We start from the raw sequence: 21,051 nt of genomic DNA on the forward strand, positions 1-21,051 counted from the left end.
CATCACTGAACGCAGGAGCTGCTGGTCTACCACTGACTCAAACAGTTTTTTTGTTTCTCTTTTTGTTTGACTAAGGTGTTTAAAAGAATTAGTTCGGATTCACTAAAGTCACACAGTAACACAAACTAACTAACTGATCAAAGCAGCAGGAGACCAGCAGCTCCCGTGTCCAGCCAGCTTAAATTACTCTTTTTGTCAATGGAGACCTGGTGGCTTTGACGAGAGCATAGACACTGAAGCTGTTAATGGCTTTACCGTCAGAATGAGCTGTCTGATGAAAAGGTGAAGTGATGAAAATACTCTCAATATAGTGTATGCTTGAACTGATAGTGATGTTTTTTAGATGGCAAAAATACGTGATGCTGCTGTCATTGCTTAGCTTTGGTGTCAGACTCAAGCCTGATTCTCTAAACTGGGGGTGTGTTGACTGACATCTACCATATGTAATACACTGACAGTGGATGAGCACCTGATACAACCCCACTTCAAAAAATCAGATCTATCGCTTTAAGCTTTTCGTGGAATCAGCTGCGTTAGACAAAATCTACAAACCACAATAATATGCTCACATGCTTGTGTGAACATTCATGTCTAAAAATAGAGGTCAGTGGTGATATGTTCACCTGTGTGTGCATGTGTGTGTGCTCAGCCATGCTTGCCGGATGAGATTATGCATGCAGGACAACACTGAGGTGATGCGTTACAGGCTAAACAAGTAAAGAGTCTTTCATAATCACATATACAGTAGTAGCTGCTGAGTTTGTTGTAGCCCTCCCTCTCTGTCTGTCGCTCTCTGTCACTTAATGAATATTGACCTGCGCACCTCCAAAAGAATCCAATTTGTGTTACAACAAAGGCTCCAAATATGACAGGGGATTGAGGGCGGATAGATTGAGAAACACAGGGGGGGATAGGAGGAAGCATGTAGCGCAATGAGGATTACTGTTAGAGGGGAAGAAAGAAGGAGGCAAGGAAGAAGGACGGGAGGAGGAAAAATACAGACAAGACAGAACAAGATGAGTGTAAGAGGCCAGAAATACATGACAGAAAAACATTAGATTTTGACTGACAGCTGGATTGCATAAAAGATACATACACACACTGATGACGGGAAGGGCGGCTGTGACAAAGGCACCCAGGCAACAGGAGGAGTGTTTACCTGTGATGAAGGGGAAAAGGTGGAAGAAGGGAAGGAAGAGGAGGAGAGAGAGAGGTCGTTGTGTTACAGGTAGATAACGTGAGAGAGAGGTAAAGTTCAGGAGGTATAGAGTGTCACCTAAAGCACAGAGAGATAGGGAGCGGGGGCAGAGGCAGGAACACAATCCCAGAGCCAAGACAACGGCTGAAGATAAAAACCTCCACACCTGAACACACCACAAGAGAGATATGGACAGGAGCACTGTGAAACACTGAGGAGAAGGCACCTGGAGGAAATACAAGGACGGAGAGGAGGAAGTAGAAGAACGTCTGAGTTATTATTTTTCCTTGAATCACTTCATTTACTCTTGCTTTTCTATTTTTACCTGGAACAAGGAAAAAAACCCATCAACAGAGCTGATTTTTTTAAAGCAATTTTTGAATATTTGATTCTTTTTTAGCTCAATTTGTGTGGACATTTAACACATAAAACAAAACAAGGGCTACTTTAGAGGAGAGGAGAGCAGGCAAGAGGCAAGAGAGAGGGTGAGGGAGGGGGAGGAGGAGTGAGGGAGGGAGAGAGAGTGTGTGTATGTGAGCCTGTGACACCGAGATGTTCATGATCATTCGAGAGCCGTCCGCCGCAGTAGGCGGTGCTGGAGCGATGAGCGCGCCACAGGAGAGGAGTGCAAAGCAGGTGCGTAAATATGGGTGTCTATACATATGTGTATATATATATATATATTTATATATATATACTGTACATGTGTGTGGGTTTAAAGTATGTATGTGTGTAATCCTCTCTGGAAAGCTGTGCTCTCTTTATAAGCACATTTTCTGATGCTTTTCTGTGTGAAAACATGCAAGTGGATGCACAAAAATAGATTTCCATTCAATGAATTTGCATGAGTTATGATTGTGTTCCACTAAACTCAACTCCAAGATATGGAAACTGAAAGATATTGAAGTGTAATTGATGTAACTGATGAATGATGACTGTCCATATTTGGTAAAATGTTAAGTTTTTAGGTAAATTAAATAATAAATTACTGTAAATGTGTTTTTATTGGCTGAGAAAATTCTCCGAAAGAGCCATTTAGTTATCTAAAAGTTTTGTTACAACCTAAAAAAAAATGCGTTTTTGTTGTGTATCTCATGAGAAATTGATGTGTTGGTGACATAACACAGTGTGCAGTGTATTCTGCATGTTCACAGGTAAATAAGTATGTTAATTTCACTTATATTAAATCTTCTGAAGCAGATGTAACAAAGTGCTTCATAATAAAAGACACCAGGACAAATACAGTGGTTATATAAAGAATTTTGATCGATTTGTCACCATATTGGCATCAATGTGTACTGCTAAATATGTCAAACATAAGGTGTGTACATCTGTCCTGATGTTTTAGGCTACAACTGACACTTGTGTCCATTACTGATTAATCTGTAGATTATTTAACTGATTGATTAATTAACTGGTCTACAATACATTAGAAAACAGCTTAACAGTAATAAAAGCCTGTTACAATATTCTAGTGACTCCACCACATGTCTTGTACATTTCCAAACCTCAAAATATTAAATTGACTTTTATGTAAAACAAAGGAAAGCAGAAAAATCCTCACATTTGAGAATCTAAAAAATTACATTTTTGCTTGAAAAATGACTTAAACAATTAACTGATTATCAAAATAGATGCAGATTAATCAATCAAATAATCAGTAAATTGACTAATCATTGCAGATATTGATGTTACCCTGGTGTGTGTGAGTTTGAATACAGATTTTATTAGTCTTAACACAGTTCCTCCATCCCCTCCTCAGGTGCAGGCCGCCATCAAGAAGAAGTTGGAGAAGCAGAAGAAGCGAACCAACGACGGTGGTGTTGCAGACATCCAAACTGTTACAACTCCTCGCCAGAAACCTAGTCAGTTCCCCTCAGCGGCGGCTGCTGAGGATGACAGAGAGTTGCTGGACGAGGAGCTGGAGGAGCTGATGGAGGGACCACACAGGAGAGAGAAGGAGAAAGAGGAGGAGGGGGAGCCCGTTGACCTGCTGCCCATCGTTGACTCTGTGTTTGGACAGGTAGGAGCCATCAGCTGCAGTGTGTGTGTGTGACTCAGAAGGTCATCTGTGACACTTTGCCATTCTGTGTGTGTGTGTGTGTGTGTGTGTGTGTGTGTTTCATGTGCTGCATCAAGTTCTCCGGCTGATTGAATGTCTCGCCACCAGATTGATTGAAACTCTAAGCCTCTAATTCAAATTTAAAGCCTGGCTGTGCTCCAGTTTTCTGTAAATAGCCGTCTCTCTCACACTCTCACACCATTTTGTTGATTCCACATGGCAAATGGACATAAAGCTGCACATGACTGGCCCTAGACTTTTAGGGGCCGCAGGCAGGTTGTGGATCGGGGGCCTTGGATACATCCACATGAGGTGCAAGAAAGCAAAAATTTCTGACAACAACAAACATGCCGATGGTGGAGGAGTTTGTAATAATGTACCTTTTAACAGGCCACGTTGTAGACAGCGGTGGTCTGTGATGTCATTAAAAACATTGCATTCTTTCACTACATTACACATTTGTTCCATTCCGTCATTTTTAAAGTGTCTTCGTCAAATCCTACAGTCATATCTTGCTTGATCTTTGTCACACTGCCACAAAGTATATAAAATTAAAATAAAAATTAAAATTAAATTAAATTTCCAGGGGTGCTGCTCCATTTTGTCCGCATCCCTTAGCTTTCAAAAAATGTGCACAAATATGGACAAAAATGTATGCAGAGTACAGACAGAGGGCTCCATCTTTGCCTGAATACAAATCTTACATTGAACTTTAATGGGCCATAAGTCCAAATGTATGAAGGATATGACACAATCAAAAAGATATGATGCACAGGGCAACCATATGGTGAAGAACAGACATTTATTACAAATAACTACTAATATTGTACAGTCTGGTACCGAGATCGAATGAGAAAGAAGTACAAGGAAACACAGTTTAAATGAAGTATTAACATTAAATTGCCCAAGATTTTCTAGTAACAGGTAAAAAAGTACCATTAAGTAACATTTTTATTAAAACAAAATATCTAATTGCAATTATTTTGACGGATATTACCACTGGGATATGATTTGTGATATTGAGGGAATGATAATTTATAAATCTTTGTTCACATTTTCATTGAAAGACATATCAAAATGATTTGGGTGTTATTTAATTGAGCTGTACCAAAGAAAGATGTTTTCTTTAGTCTGTCGAATAATATTTGTAAGGCAGGACATCTCTGCACCATGAGAATATTTAGTCTAAAATGATATTTTGACACATATAATGTGCCTCCTGTGATTTGAAGTTTGCAGTAGGCCGTATTGCGATTTTGATCAAATCATAATTAATTGTTTAGCATTAATTTTGATAACAACTAAAACAGTAAATCAACAGTTAGTTTTGCGAACTACAGGCAAGCAGTTACGTCTTATTGTAATCAAATGTTTTTTTGTCTTTAATTGATCATTATTAAAGTATTAAAGTGACCTTTCATGTGGGGTTTAAAGTACATTGCTGCTATTTCTTATAATTTATTTTAACTCATGTTGGCAAACTGTTGAAGAACAGCTTGTGAAAGTACTTATCCCAGTTTGTGTCTTTGTGTCTTCACATTAAAATGTATGTTTTTTTTAATCCACATAATCTTGGGTGTGCTTATCTTGTAGCAGACAGTAAATTACCTACTTAACCGACCTAAACTGTCCATTTCGCCCGTCTCTGAGCTTGTTTGTCACTATCTGCTGCCAAAAATGGCACAAAATGTTAGTTTTTTGTTTATAAAGTTTTTTAAAAGTTCGATTTTTTTTTTTTTTTTTGGTTATTGTCTCATGTTCATTATAAAAAAGATCTATTCTCGGGGGCCCTAAACAGTTGCTGGTATTACTTAGTGCTGGCTCTGAAGCTGCAACACAAACATTAACCATTCAGCCTTCTCGTTTAACCTCAAATCCTTCTGGAAATGGCTGGGCAGCAAAGCACAAGGGCTAAAGCTAAGGATGGAGATAGCGTGTGTTTGAGAGGATTTAAACTCCTTTACTTTGGGAAACATTACGAAAGAGTAATCCGTAACAGATACGGCCATAGTCAACCAGAGATCTGATGAACACCCTATCTCGGTATCACATCCCGTCACTCACATGGTAAGCAGTGACACAAGACACGGCACGGTAGGCTGCGCCATTACAGCATCTGTCACCCCACAGTCAGACATGTGGGATGGTGGTGTAAGAAAGTAGAGTGTTTGTGCGTGTGTGTGTGAAAATAAAATCAAAAGAGATTAAGTCAAAGCTCTGTTTGTTTCCTGTTTCTGACCTCAGCTTGTGAGTCACTCTGGTTTATTTTCCCCAATATGAAGAAAGAGTCCACCTGTGATCACGTCAGCAAACTCTGAAGGGGGGGTGATGAAGAGCGTGGATGAGGTTAGAAACAGGAAATGGATATAAGAATGAAAAAATGAGTGATGTCAGTGGTGATGCAAGCCAGCCAAAATTAGAGAAACCTGCTGAGTGAGTGGGAGTGAGCAGAGTGTTGGCAAAGTCTGAAGAGAAGAGAGGATTTGTCTTTCACTGGAGGGTGCCTCAGGGTCCCTGAACCTCACTTTGACAGACAGAGCATCGCGGGATGAAACTTACCAGGCAGCAGGTCACAGACAGAGACACCCTCAGCCCACACACACTGGACTCGAATCAAACAGATGGAGCTTGAAGAGGCTCATCAGCTCCTTAAAGTGATATTTCATAAAACACACAACACACAGATACATGCCACATCGTAACCAAACCAGGAGCACTCTGACAGGTCTGTGATTTTGGCTTCACCAAGACAACTGTTTTAAACCTGACTGCTTTAAAAGAAGTACAGTCACTGAGGCTGTTTGATTATTGGCTGGTAAACTTTTGGGTGATGTTGTCGTGAACGTACTAGAATTTCAAACTGCTAAATAGTACTGGTGTTAAAAAAATGACACTTGATACCTCATGGAAAAAGGAAAAAAGTATTTAATTTGACAATGAACACATTTGCAGTAACATTAATTGTAATCAGACGTGTGGGCTTGAGTCACATGACTTGGATTTGAGCCACATTTGAGTTATAAATTTGATTACTTTAGACTCGACTTGATATTATAAAAGAAGACTTGCACCTGTACTTGGACTTGAACACCAGTGACTTGTGACCTCACTTGGACTTGAGCCTGCTGACCTGAAAATACTTGATGCCTTCCCCCGAGCTCAAAGATTCAAAAGAGAGTCATGAATCAAGTCATTTTCCTTCATGTCCTGAATCAACCAACGTTAACACTGTTCATTCCCAGCCAGTCCACACTTGACTCTTCAGATCCACCTTGTTTGAACAGGTCTGATAGCATTCGATCAGGTTGCAGGCGAGAACCAATGAATTTTTTTCACATACAATCACTATGTGGTCAACAAAAAACAAATTGCAGTATATTTAAGATCAATATTTTCAATCCAAAATCCTCAACATATAAAACATGATTATTTCTAATGATTAAAATGCTCAGTATTATATAAAGAAGTTATATGAACCCCACCCTGACCAACTACAACATTAAAATGCTTCTTACATACTCTCGCATCAGAACCAACATCTCTTCATATCTCTCTATTTCTACTTTTACTTGAGTAACAGATCTGAATACTTCTTTCATGCTCCGACTATTCTTTCTCTTCTAGTCTTTCTCTGATCGGCAGCTCTCGTTACTGGACACCAGCTGATGCACATCTGACACCAGATCAGTACATGATACCTGCTCACACACACACACACACACACACACACACACACACACACACACACACGCACGCACGCACCCAAGTTCATGACAGAGGCAGAAGAGTACCCTGAGTCCCAAAGAAAGGACAGAGTCACATTACCTGAGTACTGCCCGTCACACTGCAACACACACCGACACACACAGTACACTAACACAATGCATGGTTTTAGTGTCACGTGTGTGTGTGATGCCAAAATTAACCTACAACTGCTACTGTGACGGTCATTCAATGCTGATACCTGGTGACAAGCGATTCAAAAGTAATCAAAACAGAAACCCAGTAACGTGAATAACACACACACATGCACACACACACACACACACACACACACACGGACCAACAGCATCTCATTTGTGTGACTAACTGGAACCATCAGTAAGGGAGAATCAGCCTGGTAATTAATTGGGCTTAATGGTATTGGTTGTGTGTTGGGTTATTCATGGAGCTGCTGGTGTCAGTTTGTTAAGTCATGAAGGAACTCACTGAAGGATGAAGTTAATTTGGTTGATAGCTGCATAGGAAGGTGAAGCTGATGTCATGGCATGTCAAATTTTTGGGACAGGGGTGCCATCTCATGACGTTTTGCCTGGACAAAGGAATCAGGATAAACAATATGACCTGGCAGCTCGAGGCTGGATTACAGACCTAGACTGGCACTTGTTTTTTAACTGTGTGCTTGAGTGTAAAAGTTAGCATACCCTAGAAGCTCATGAACAGTTTGGAGTGGCTCAGTGCAAAATCTGCTCATTAACAAGCTGGCACTGCAGAAGCACTCCTATTTTTGGCCCAATTAGCTGATTAAACAAACAAAACACAAGAGGTAAGCAGGGAGCAACAGCTACAGCAGGCAGAGCACGTACCTCACAAGATGGTGCCCCCTTCCCACACAGCATGACGTAACTTCATATTCTCATTTGTGTTGTTCAGAGTTAGAATTTCACTAATTGGATTAATACTAATAGAAATGTTGTTGTTTATAGTTGGAGTATTCTGTGATCAGACAGACTGATTAATTGAGTGGAGTATTTTGTTTGTAGTTGGACTAAAAGTTTAACTTAAATGTAAAAGAGTCGCTGAGGTTGTGAAAAAAAACATGCACCAAGCAAATTCTAATTATAGATGTACATGAAATAATGGTTCCACAAACATGGCTTGCATCTTTAAAACTTGTCACCAGGTGCAGGTTTTCAAATATGAACTTTTTTTAGTTTGGCCTCATGCGTTTCTTTAAATTTGAGATGTCAAATTTGAAATTTAGATGTGCGGACCTGCATTATAGTACATTTCTGCAGCATTCTACAGTACATTTCTACAGCATTTCTGTTTCACACAATAAATGATAACACATGCTCATGCGGGCACAGCTCAAAGGTGAAAATGCGACTGTATAGAAAATATTCACATATATGAAATGGATTTTGCTGTGAGTTTGCATGCAAGTTTTCAAAGTCACACTTTTCTGGAGGAGTTTAAAGGTTCACAATAGGATTTATTTGATGCTAAAATATGCGATCAGGGTTTGTTCGCATTAGTCCATAATAATAATAATAATATATTTTATTCATAAGCGCCTTTCAAGTCACCCAAGGACACTTTACAAAACCAGATAAGACAGTCAAAACATAACAGAGGATGACAAAAACACTAATAAAAATACAGATAAAAGATAAACACATTAAGAAGCACAAGAAAAGGCTAATAAGAAAATATAGAATACGCTACACAGTAAATATAGAAAAGTTGTAGCTAGAAGAAGCAACAGAAGTGCTCTGGCGTCCATGTATTTCTTTTGTTTTCATATGAGACACGATATCCATTAAGACAGTTAAAGGACCTTGTTGATCTGCTTTATTGACAGAAAACCAGCTTAGTGGCTCGTCAGTGTCACTAGCGCCAAAACACACAATCAGACCAGAACCATATGTTATTTTGATCTCTTACTGAAACATACTGTTATCTTATTTTAGCCCCCAACAGAACTCATATCTGTCTCTGCGTGCCGAGCAGATCACCCTCAGTTAGATTTTTTTTTGGGCCAAACGGTCTGTTTCTACTTAAGAACATTTCTTGGTAAAGTTTTCATTTACAGTGGGCATTACTCTTAAGCTGCACAATCTGCCAGGAAGTTCTGCTAAAAACAGAAACAGAGGTTTGTGTTATTACTGTCTCAAGTCTCCACTGCAGCAGCTGGCAGATAAGCCGACTGTCCTGAGGCGACCTCTAGTGGTGACTGCTGACTGTTGCAACAGAGTATCGACCAAACGCAGAGATGTCTGAAGTCAGACAGAGTTCAAGACCCAGACAGAGGCGTGGACCCAGGCAAAGAAATGTCACCATTATGTTTCATCTTAAAAAGGTTATTTGACATTATAATCCAAAAGGATTGATTAGCACATCACCGTATTCTTTTTAAATATCCTGCACGCTCTTGCTACACCTGCCTGATTAGAGCTCTGTGTGGCCAGAGTGGCTGTGCTTGATTAACATCCCAATCACACTGCTTTTGTTGCACCTGCAAGAAGCTGTAATCAGCCAGAGTGGAAACACCTGTGTGAGTGTGCAGGGCTTTTATTTGCAGCAATAAAAATGTTTCCCCTTTGAATTTACAAAGTAGAATAAATGCATTTTATTGTATTATTCATTGATTTTAAACAGAAATAATACATTTTTTAGGGTCATCAAAAACTTAGTGACATTTAATGACACAGATTTTATACAGAGACACTTTTATTTCGACTGACTGAAATTTTAATGCAGGTGTGTAGTAAAGTAGTATTTTGTCAATCATTGAAGGCATTTTGGAAGACATTTAATAAATATCAATGATACTTCCCAGCAAACATACATTTTACTTGTCATACTGCTTCTATATTGTGTACATTGTAGTACTATTATAGGTCACGGGGGGCTGGAGCCTATCCCAGCTGACACTGGGGAAGAGGCAGGGTACACCCTGGACAGGTTGTCAGACTATCACAGGGCTGACACATAGAGACAGACAACCATTCACACTCACACTCACATTCACATCTACGGACAATTCAGAGTCACCAGTTAACCTGCATGTCTTTGGACTGTGGGAGGAAGCCGGAGAACCTGGAGAATATGAACGTGCAAACTCCGCACAGAGGGTCTAACCCACCCTGGGTTCAAATTGTGCTGTGAGGTGACATTGCTAACCACTGTACCACTGTGCATACAAAGCTAAAATCTAATATCCATTGGGGTAGAATTGACTTTGTTGTGTGCCACACACACACACACAAACACACACAAGCTGTGCTCTCCATACGGGAGCACTGGTAGTAAGCAGCATGCCAAATCTGCTTTTGGAGAGATTTGTTGACAGATGCTTTGTATGAGCTCAGCTGACCACTTAGCATTGCTCATAACCTCATCTTGTGATATTATATCGCTGTCATCATTTTAGGCAACTTGGCCAAACTAGTTCTGGGACATAAGGAGGTCAGCGGCGAGAGCTCAAAGCCCCCCTGAGCCGATACTTCCTGCCAAATGAGACAGATACTGTGGGTCTCATCACCCGTCATCTGCTGAAGAGTCACAGCTCATTTGATGATTTGAACTTTTAATTCTTAATGTAGAATACAAAAAAAAATCACGGCATCAGGAATCATGAAACTAAGACTTTTTTCACTTTGACAAGCATTTGTTTGACTAGTTGATTTTAGGATTGCATTTCTCATTCAGTGGAGCAGGCGAGCTCCTGATTGATCCTAATAATTCACAAAGAAAATCAATCTCCTCTGTTCTAGTTTTTAAAAATATACATATTGTGATTGATTTTTCCTACTTTACTTCCATGGACGGCACGGAAAGTCTTTTGCGTTATGGTAACTCTTGATGATTAGCATCTGCCACCATTTTTAAAAGGTTTGTGATTTAAATGCACATTTTATATAGATTTTTGCTTTATACCATTATATTTTTGCTGTTAAATGTAATAGTGTTTTTAAAAGATGAGATTTTTTTGTTTGTTCATATGAAAATTTGTCTTGCAAACAATCATCAGAATAACATAAAGCAACACAAAGGACATCTGTAAGGTCACCCTCCAGCAATCATCAAAAAGAAAAGAGATTATATTCACTATTATAGTTGTATTTTAGAAATCTATCTTTGACAATGTGTTCATTTTTCCACTTAAAGGCTAAAACGGCTGAAAGTTATTCTAATCGTTTAAGAAGTATGGATTCAGTTTTGGTTCAGATTTCAACCCAAATATACCCTCTTTTTTTTGCTTCTTTTCTCTTCACTCCTTCCTGTACTCTTTTCATCAACCTATCTTCCTCTTTAATCTCAGATGGAAGGGATTAATCTCCCTCTCTCTGTTTATGTCCTCTTAATTCTCCCTCTAAAACTCTTCATACTGTAGATGAAGTCATTTGAATGCTGGTGTAACATCTGAACAAGAGAGCGAGGGAGAGGGATAGAGGGAGAGGAGCTGAAAAGGAAAGAGTGAGAGAGAGAGAGGGGGGATTAAAAGCGTTGATCAGTGTGAAGAGAAAGAGACAACGATGCTGCCGCCACTGCTGCTGCTGCTAGGAGACACATGAGTGAGCTGCTTCCAGTAGAGAGCTCAGTTTAGTTTGGGATAGTTGGATTTTTTGTCTGGTGACATCATCTGACTGTGGATCATATGGAGATGGATGGAGTTATTCAGGATTGCAGATGCATGGATTAGTTTCTGTGTCAGATGTGACGACTGGTAACCAGCATGGGACACCCAGAGAGGTCAGGGCTCGTCTCTGAGCTGGACCTCTGAGACGTCCAAGGAGAGAAGACATAAAAAACAGATAAATAAGATCAGAAATAACTGTCTGAGACAGAGACAGAGAGAGAGAAGGAAACATTTGGGCAGCTGTTGATCAGACGAGGTTGGGTCATGGGCAACTGCACCAAACCGAAAGACAAAATGAAGAAGGTAAGAGCACTTTGTCTCGTGCGCTTGCCAGCTGACAGTTTTTATTCTGCACCTGTGTTAATTTATAGTTTATGTGATTGATTCTAAAACATCTCAGTTCCTTCTTGATATTTGGGAAAAAGGAGATGTAACAAAATAATAACAGCTTAAAGGAGCATTCTTTCTAATTGATTTCTAATCCTGGATAATTTAATAACTGTTTTTTTTCCTACATGCAGGAAACAGCAAAAAATATTTGTGCAAATTGCGGCACTGGCTGTTTTAAATCACCAAATATAAAATGTTTCCTTTGACGGTAGCTGCAAGAAAACTCCAATTTAACTTCTTACTGTATCAGTGTTGCATACTGACACAAGATGACTGTCATTACAGCAGACAGTTAGCAGTATTACCTCAGTAAGTGTCATAGGGATGAATACAGAAGGAGAATATTGAAATCAAGATGGGTTTTCACAATAAAGATAATAGCTGGTATGAGTGGATTGCCTTTAAATAATAAGCAGCTTATGTAATCCAGGCTTACTGTGCGTGACTAGAAAACAGTGGGTCTTAACCTTGTTCCTTGAATGATTATGTTTTATATGTGAAGAAGTCGGTCATGCAGACAGTGTGTGTGACAGTTGGAGTGCTGGAATAACAGCCTGGTCTGCCTCTAAAGGGGGTAAAAGAGGGTCCCCTCGGGGGTAAGGAAAGGGCAGTGGGCCAGGAGGGAGAGGAGGATGAGGACGCGGAGGATACGCCGTACAACGAGCCCTTCTCTACGCTGGTGAAGAACTGCAACATGCTGCACAACATCGTGGGCCCGGCCTGTATCTTCCTTAAACAGGGCTTTTCACAGACACTCGTATGTAACAGAGAGCACACTGTGGTCCTCACGCAAACCCCTCCCCACGGTGCAGCTTTTTCCGCTCGTGTCGATTCATTTTCATCCCTGTATCGTGGCTGTCTGAACCCTCCTGCTCTCCACCACACCAGCTGTGCTATCCCATCACAGGTCCAGGGTCAGATGATCAAATCTGCTGGAAGCACGCGCTCAGAGGGGTCGATTATTCGGTTCCATGGAAAATCATTGATGGGCTTTGTGGGGCTTACTCTTAAATGTGATGAGGCACATGGTGATGTGACAGTCAAGGCTGAGTTTTGTAACCAGGCACAGTGGGCGACTGCAGAAAAGGTCCCCTGAAGGCTCTATGTAACAGCACCAAAACAATGTCTTAATAAATGGGACAGCTGGCAGGACGGGGTCAGGGGTGATATGAGTGAAGTGTTTTGACGATGTGTTATACGTGTGATCCACCACGGGATATCTGGCTGTTAACAGTTAGCACTTTACTCAGAGAAGAGGAATAGCAGTCGAAAATGTTCACAATATGGGAAAACAATAAGGTCTAGGAGCTCCTTACCCTCCGATTGAAGGACAAGATTGGTCATATTACAGATATTCATCCACCCATCCCTTTCATCGGCTTATCTGGGGCTGAGTCACGGGAGCAGCAGGCCAATAATAGTGTAACAGAGATGGTAAATTAAATTGTTATTGCCATGTTTATGCTATTGTTATTTGCGCTGCAAACTCATATAAGTCACACTGGAGGGTGATACTATTGTGTTGATTTCACAATGCTAGCATGCTGTTTAAAATCACACACTGGAGCGGCATGCCCTTGGCCTGCCCTTAATTATGCATAACTTTAGACCTTTATAACATTTAAACAGGTTCAGTTGGTTGCAATCTGCAACCTCACCACTAGATGCCACTAAATCCTACACATTGGACCTTTAATGACAGTTTTTTAGTAACAGTGTGTGCACCAATAAAACGCAGATGGAAATTATGAGGACCTTAAAGTTCCAGCGAAATGGAAGTTAGGCCATATTTGGCTTCTCTACTAAAAAGTAGGTGGGCTTAGAGTTTTATGCGATACGGAGCTACAGAGGACTGTTGACTCCACACACATCTCTCACGCCATTAGATCAGGAGGACAAGGGAGAGATGAATGAATTAGACCTTCACCATGATGTTTTGGAAATGAAAACAAGTTTTTGCCTACAAATATTCACACACATCTCTGTCTATCGCTCTCCATATTGCTCTGTTAGCTAGTAGCTACTACAACCCACAAGTGGTGCAGTGCGCTTTTACATGACCATTTTGGCTAGCTAGTCACCCAAAATCTCATTTGATTTTACTAACTTTTGCAAACAGCCCAGAGTGCAGGATGAGTCATCAAACATTTGAATCCACTTTACCAGGGCTGCGTTCAGCCCCGATGAAACATAGCAAGAAGTTTATTCAAATGATAATATCAATCAATCAATCAATTTTATTTATAAAGCCCAATATCACAAATCACAATTTGCCTCACAGGGCTTTACAGCATACGACATCCCTCTGTCCTTATGACCCTCGCAGCGGATAAGGAAAAACTCCCCAAAATAATAGTGGTTTGCTAAACACTCTGTGGGTTAAATTAAGTTCAATTCAAAGGGCTTTATCAGCACTGGACCCTCATGTTACATTGCCAAAACAAGTTGGAAATATAAACAAATAACAATGGTATGTAAGTGAAGATCTACTAGACATTTATTTATATACACAACGCTGCTGATAGTTTAACAACTCTGACACATCAAACAAATGAAAGAAAACATACCTCAAAGCCCTGTGCACACCATTTCACAATGTTTCAAGGAAACATGTCATTTAATCTGGAAACCATAGCAAAACAGTGCACACCGTTTTGATACTGAACGTGCCCCTGGTTTTACAGAGAGAGAAAATACTCTGATACAGATTTTTTAACATATATTTAACCTTCATTTATCTGTGTAGCCACTTTAACATTAAAATCTCTTTTACATGTGAGACCTAGCCAAGACTGAGTCATATAGCACTATTGAAACAAACAAGACAATATCATATCACAACAGCAACAACAGGTCCGTCAGAATACATACATACAATACATGATAGAGTGCATTAAAAAGGCAGCGTTATTTAATCTAAAATTTAAATAATAAATATAAAATTAACATATTTGGCATATAACAATACAGGGACACAGGGTTAAAACAGTTAAAATGTAATTTTCATTTAATTAAGGTGGCTCTTGCATGTTTTTTTTACCTTAAGGCCCTGTATCAACATTTAGTTTAAATACTATATATTTACTATTTGTTTTTATATTATTTCTGTCTCATTTGCTGATAGGATTTGTCTGATACACTTGTGCTCCACTGTAAAGTCCCTTGTTGTCTGCTCATATTGTAATTTGGTTGAAATCGGAGGCATTGTGCATTTAGTTTGTTGTGTGATTAAAAGGGGGGCGAGGGCAACCAGAGTACATAAAATGATGCTGGAGGATTTGACCCATACTGTTCTCTCTCTAAAGCTCTTAGCCTAACATCCTCTACATTGAACCACAGCTTCCATTTTGTACTTTGCGTGCGAGCTTGAGTGCAGGTTACAAGACAGTAGATATATATATGTGCAGTTAAGAGAGTTTGAACAGTGGACATGTGTCCAAGGTAACTAAACCTCCCAAATCTCATAATCTCCAGATGTTTGCTGCCTGACAACAAATGAGCCGGTCACCTCTTGTGGTTTACGGTACATTGTTATATAGACTGTGTATCATAATGCAGTGTACAAGTTAATCCATATAGATTTAGACTCTGTTTTTCATTTGGAGATGCACTGGGTTTGTCTGTTTAATACAGCTTACTGAACAACTGAATCACTTTTACATTTGCAAATTCTGTTTAAGTATAAAATCCTGACTATAATACATACATGGGCTCAGATTTGACACAACGTGAATGGACATTACATTTCATATCATCCTCACAGTGGGACCGTATCAAGCCAAACTCCATTAATCATTGTTCTCATTTGTGTTTGTGTGTCATCTCTTCCCTGGTCAGTGGCCGTCTGGGTGTTTCTGCAGAGATGTCACTTTAAATCAGACTGTGTTTACATCTTTGTACTATGCCCAATAAGCTCTCTAAATATTCTCAGCATGAGAAGAAATAAGACGCTGATGTGTGTCTCTACTTCCTCCAACAGGACAGAGCGCTGAGACCAGAGGAGATTGACGGTGAGATGATTTGTCTACAGCAACCCTCAGTGTGGTTCTGCTCCACAGGTTATTAATATAACAGCTGACTGATAAATATCAACATGTTTTCTGATTTTTTCTTCTCTTTTAAATGATCAGAGCTCCGTGAGGCATTTGTGGAGTTTGATAGGAACAAAAAAGGCTACATCAGTCACAAAGACCTGGGGGAGTGTATGAGGACGATGGGATATATGCCGACAGAGATGGAGCTCATTGAACTGAGCCAGCAGATCTGTGAGTGCAACAGCAGCATGAAACATCTAGAACAGGGGTCAGCGACCTTTACCGTCGAAAGAGCCATTTTTGACCAAAAAAGGAAAGGAAAGATTAGATAAGAGAGTATGGACTGACATGGCAGTTTTTATACAACTTGTGTGTTGCAGGTGGGGGTAAAGTGGACTTTGAGGACTTTGTGGAGCTGATGGGACCCAAGATGCTCGCAGAGACAGCGGACATGATCGGAGTCAAAGAACTACGGGATGCATTCAAAGAGGTCAGTATACATGTGCTGTTACTTAAAGCCGATTGTTTGGGTACAGAGCCACCTTTAACTTATCAAACAGACGAACACAGGTGTAACCCATAACATCAGTAGTTGCTGCACTGCACAGGTTGCTGAGATGAAGCCACTGTTAGCGTGATCACGTCCACCTGTGCCTTCCCTGCTGTGACAAGCCAAAATGTCTGCTGTGAAAAAAGGTCTACTGGCAGCATGTAGGAAATAATGAGTGCCATCTAGATATTACTTTTCAAAAATTTTACAAACCAAAAGCACCAAAAAATGATAAATCACTCACATTTTGTGAATGTTTAAAGAAAGTGGAGTTCTCTGATGCTCGCAAATATGTTAAGACTCTCTAGCAACATTCATTCAGAGAGCAAAACAACATGAGGAGCTGAAGATGCTTTTGATAATGTTAATTCAATAAACTGTAGTGCTGTAGTTTCCACATGTTGTCACTGGTTGATAAACCCCTTATGCATGGTGGTGTGGCCATTACATTTTTTCAGCTTTGAAAGAAAATCATGCCCATTGACTGAATTTAAGAAATTGACATACCCTCCAGGATCCATACTAAAAATGTTCGTAGCCAAAAATGGCCGACAAAAATGGCATGCGGCAAAAAATATTTGGCAATTTCTACAATCAGGCTTCCTCCTCACCATCTGTGTTGCCAATGTCCCCTTTCCAAAATGTCCATAAGCATGGGTCAAAGTTTCTTCCATCAAGTCTGTTTTATAGATCTCAACTTCTGCACAGGAAGTGGCATATGCCTGTGTCAGGCCTCATTTTGTGTATATGCAGTGTTTATAAATGAGACCCCAGGTCTGAAGAGTGAAGCCGATGAAGTGCCCTAAACCTGCAGTCTTTCTAATGGCCTGCAGGGGGCGACTCCACTGGTTGCAAAACGAAGATTATGGTCTCAGTCACTAGTTTGATGCCTTCTTCAGTACAGCGTGATGTTCATTTTATGGTCCCATTTAGAGTGAAATAGACAGTAAAGCAGGACATGATCTAGGGTGTGGCTACCTCGTAATTAACAAGTTGCTATCACAGTGATGTCCTAAGGTTCTCAGTCAGACCTATCCGTCTCGTCCACGTATGGTCACTTCTGGCTCCAAAAACACCAAGATGGTGACTGCCAAAATGTTGAACTTTAGGCTTCAAAATGATAGTCCACAAACCAGTGTCCACTTCTTTTATACAGTTTATAGTCATGTCAACAAAAAAAAAGTTTGGGAGCCATGGCACAACGTGAAGGATTTAAAAATGTCTTATTTTTTGTGCCAAGAAAGGACAGCAGATGAGATGCTTGCACACCAATGCAACTGGGCTGGACAGCCACAAAAAATGCAAAAAAAAAAAGTCAATTTATTCAGAACATTCGTGCACAAAAAGAAAGGTGCTCAAAGTGCAAATAATAATGACAATAATAAGTGATTAAAAACAGCAGCAAACATTTCAGTCCTTGACTATCATCAGTGCTACTGACATGAGTGCTTCACAGAACAGATGTAGACACAGGCAGATTATTACCAGGTATGATGAATCAGTCAGTCGGTGCCACTAATTAGATGACATCAACTCTGAGGAGCAGAGGCCTGACTCCTAAACACAATGACCTGTCCAATGAGTATTGTACAAAACACAATATCCTCAAACACCAATGTATGATAGCAGAACATATACTAACACACACACAAACTATACTATACCGACGCGCCAAAGATAAACTTTTTTGTCCTTTTTGTATGATTACATTTAAATGTGATGGGAAGTGACTCTTAGTGTGTTTCTCTCTGTGTGTCCAGTTTGACTCTAATGGTGACGGTCAGATCAGTTTAACTGAGCTGCGTGAAGCCATGAAGAAGCTGATGGGAGAACAAGTGACCAACAGAGAGATCAACGAGATCCTGCGAGATGTCGACCTCAACGGAGACGGCCTGGTGGACTTTGAGGGTGGGAGAAATTCTCTGTGCATGAATGGGATCGTTTAGACAACAATCTTCCTCCCTCTCACTCCTCTCTTGTCTTTTCAGAGTTTGTGCGAATGATGTCCCGCTGACCCGGCCCAGCTGCCCACATGTCAGATGGACAGACAGACATTATGCAACTGCTGAATTAGAGAACACACTACACTGTAGTGAACATGCTTCATCTGCTTGTAACAGCGCACATCTAAAATTATATTTTTCTATTGAATGAAGAAAAAAGAATAAAAGGCTTTGAATTGACAAATCAAGCCAACATTTAACACGACTATCCACATCTTAACTCCACGATGAAGCACTTTCACAGCTGTAAAAACATATCAAAAGCTTCATTGGAAACATTTATGACTTTGTGTTTTTAGATGTATTTTTATATATCAATGTTTGAGCTTTGAGTGTAAAATCTTGTTTGTAAAACTGTAAAAATCTTTTTTTTAATTAAAGAAATGTACAAAAATCAGAGGGTTGAGCAAATTATTGTGATCCAGGTAAACTTCACCACACCATAGTCCATAAATAGGGAGTTAATAGCATGAACTGCTTTTAGCACACTGGTGGTCCGATGGTTTGTTGTATTGTGACCAGACTTAGAGAGAGGCTTCCTGGCTTAAAAGGGGATTCAACAAGAACATGGACTGTTTGTGCTGACGTAAACACGGTGTGTAGGAAAATATGAAGAGGAGCAACTGATCCAAACAAGTCAGGAGGCATGCATAAACATCATATTTTCCTCATTAATATAAACAAAAGGTTTCATCACTTAAGTCAAATGTAAACTTGAAAGTTGTGATAGAAAATAGTTGAAAATGTTTACCTTATTTCTGCAAACAATGATTAATATTCAGCATCAGTATAAGGAGCTGTTTATCAAAATTCAGTTTGGGTTAAAGGAGTTTGCTGGTGATTTATAATTGCACTCTTATAACACTGTCATACGTACAATGGGTACTTAAAATCAAGGATTTAAAGTGATAAGAGCAGAACCAGAGATATTACATACATAAACCTGAGTATCAATAATGCAACGGCCTTCCTCAGAGCAGTCTCACTAGAACTAACCAGAAAAGAGGAAGAGAACAATCAAACCTCAGTGACCAGCAACAAATTAAAAGAGCCAGCTGGTATTTTTGTGCTGTTTTGATTGGAAGAAAAGGAGAAGATACAATTCTTAGCAGGTAATAAACTCTACATTTGCCAAACCTAACTTAAGGCTATTTCTAGAGATTTATAAATCAAATGCTGTCACACATTTTGGGCCACAAGAGGACAAAACAATCACACAAAAAATGGCCGTCTACAAATAAAAAATGCAATGGACACCGAGGCAGGTGCATCATCAAAGCAGACGATGCCTAGTTGTATGAACAATATAAACTCCACAGTGGCTGCAGCCACAAACACACATATTGAAGCAAAAAAAAAAAAACACACAACGATAGGATGACATTTGTCCAACACATTCTCACTCGTCACATATCAATATTTGGTCAGGGACCTTCCATGTCTAGATACAATGTGAAAGGTACCCTGGGTGCGTTGGTTGTTGACGTTCTGGGATGCCGTGTCAAGTTCTGCCTGTTACATGCATTGTCTTCTTTCAAAATACACTTCCGTTCTTACAGGAAATATACTGTTTACAAACTGTCTCTTTAAAAAAAAAAAACACACCATGTCAGTACAACACCACAAATTGGTGTTTGTTTTCCTCCAACAACAAATGCACAAGGTTGGGTTTAGGAAAAAAGAACAGGGTTTGGCTTGATAATCTTGTGGGACACAAACACAGCTCTCCCAGTTGAAAGTCGTGTTTGTTGGGCTCATCCACAACCCTTCCACCCAGCCTACTCGGACTTAAGCTGCCTTAACTTTCGTTCTTGTCCTGCCATGTTTCCCCCTGACATCGCCAACCGGCTGCGTATCACGCCAACGTTAAAGGACAGCTTTTTTCGTCAGAGTCTGATGCCACAATTCACTGCCCAAGCATCAGATTTTGCAGACTTCTGAGTGAGACCGGGTTGTCCACTCAGCCTCTCACTGAGCTCCTCAAGATTTTCAAACAGGTCGAGCAGAATGAGGCTCTGCAGAGATGAAAAGACACCAACAGCAGAAAGGAGTCAAACACACCTCGCTGAAGGTAGAAGTCCCTACGCAAATGTAGAAGTCACGCTGGAGGATCCACCATGAGTATTTTTTGGCATGTTAGCCAGTGTACACCTGTTTAAGCTGTCAGCATACTCTTAGGTGTGTTTGGATTTGAGCCATTTGAGCTAATTATCTATCATATTACATATTTATACGGTTCACAAGCTGCTGAGCTGCTAAAGATGGGCCTATTTACCTGTATTATGTCACCTGCCTATGGAGTGTCTCATTTTTAATGGAAAATACAAACAAGGTTGTGTATCAGCAGAACTGTAGGTGTGTCCTGTTATCTCACAAAGCCGATACACAATCCAGCAGGCTCCACAATGTCACATGATCAGCATCACAGGTCTAAAATGGCCCTGTTGGA

General features: G+C 40.1%; 1 protein-coding gene across 1 annotated transcript; it reads left to right on the plus strand.

Annotated features, from left to right (window-relative positions):
- The first annotated feature begins 1,341 nt into the window (after positions 1-1,341).
- On the plus strand, positions 1,342-18,977 carry LOC117261218 (calcium-binding protein 2-like). Its single transcript, XM_033633541.2, has 7 exons — positions 1,342-1,834; positions 2,961-3,221; positions 15,995-16,025; positions 16,146-16,280; positions 16,430-16,539; positions 18,360-18,507; positions 18,588-18,977. Exons 1-7 carry the CDS (start codon positions 1,751-1,753, stop codon positions 18,611-18,613), a joined length of 795 nt encoding a protein of 264 aa, XP_033489432.1. The 5' UTR covers positions 1,342-1,750; the 3' UTR covers positions 18,614-18,977.
- The last annotated feature ends 2,074 nt before the right edge of the window (positions 18,978-21,051 follow it).

This window comes from Epinephelus lanceolatus, chromosome 7, assembly GCF_041903045.1.
Source record: "Epinephelus lanceolatus isolate andai-2023 chromosome 7, ASM4190304v1, whole genome shotgun sequence".
Taxonomy (NCBI): domain Eukaryota; kingdom Metazoa; phylum Chordata; class Actinopteri; order Perciformes; family Serranidae; genus Epinephelus; species Epinephelus lanceolatus.

Coding starts and splice junctions, on each gene's coding strand:
- LOC117261218 (XM_033633541.2), top strand. CDS start 1,751: ATGTTCATGATCATTCGAGAGCCGTCCGCCGCAGTAGGCGGTGCTGGA. Junction 16,281..16,429: donor TGAACTGAGCCAGCAGATCT/GTGAGTGCAACA, acceptor TGTGTGTTGCAG/GTGGGGGTAAAGTGGACTTT. Junction 18,508..18,587: donor CGGCCTGGTGGACTTTGAGG/GTGGGAGAAATT, acceptor TTGTCTTTTCAG/AGTTTGTGCGAATGATGTCC.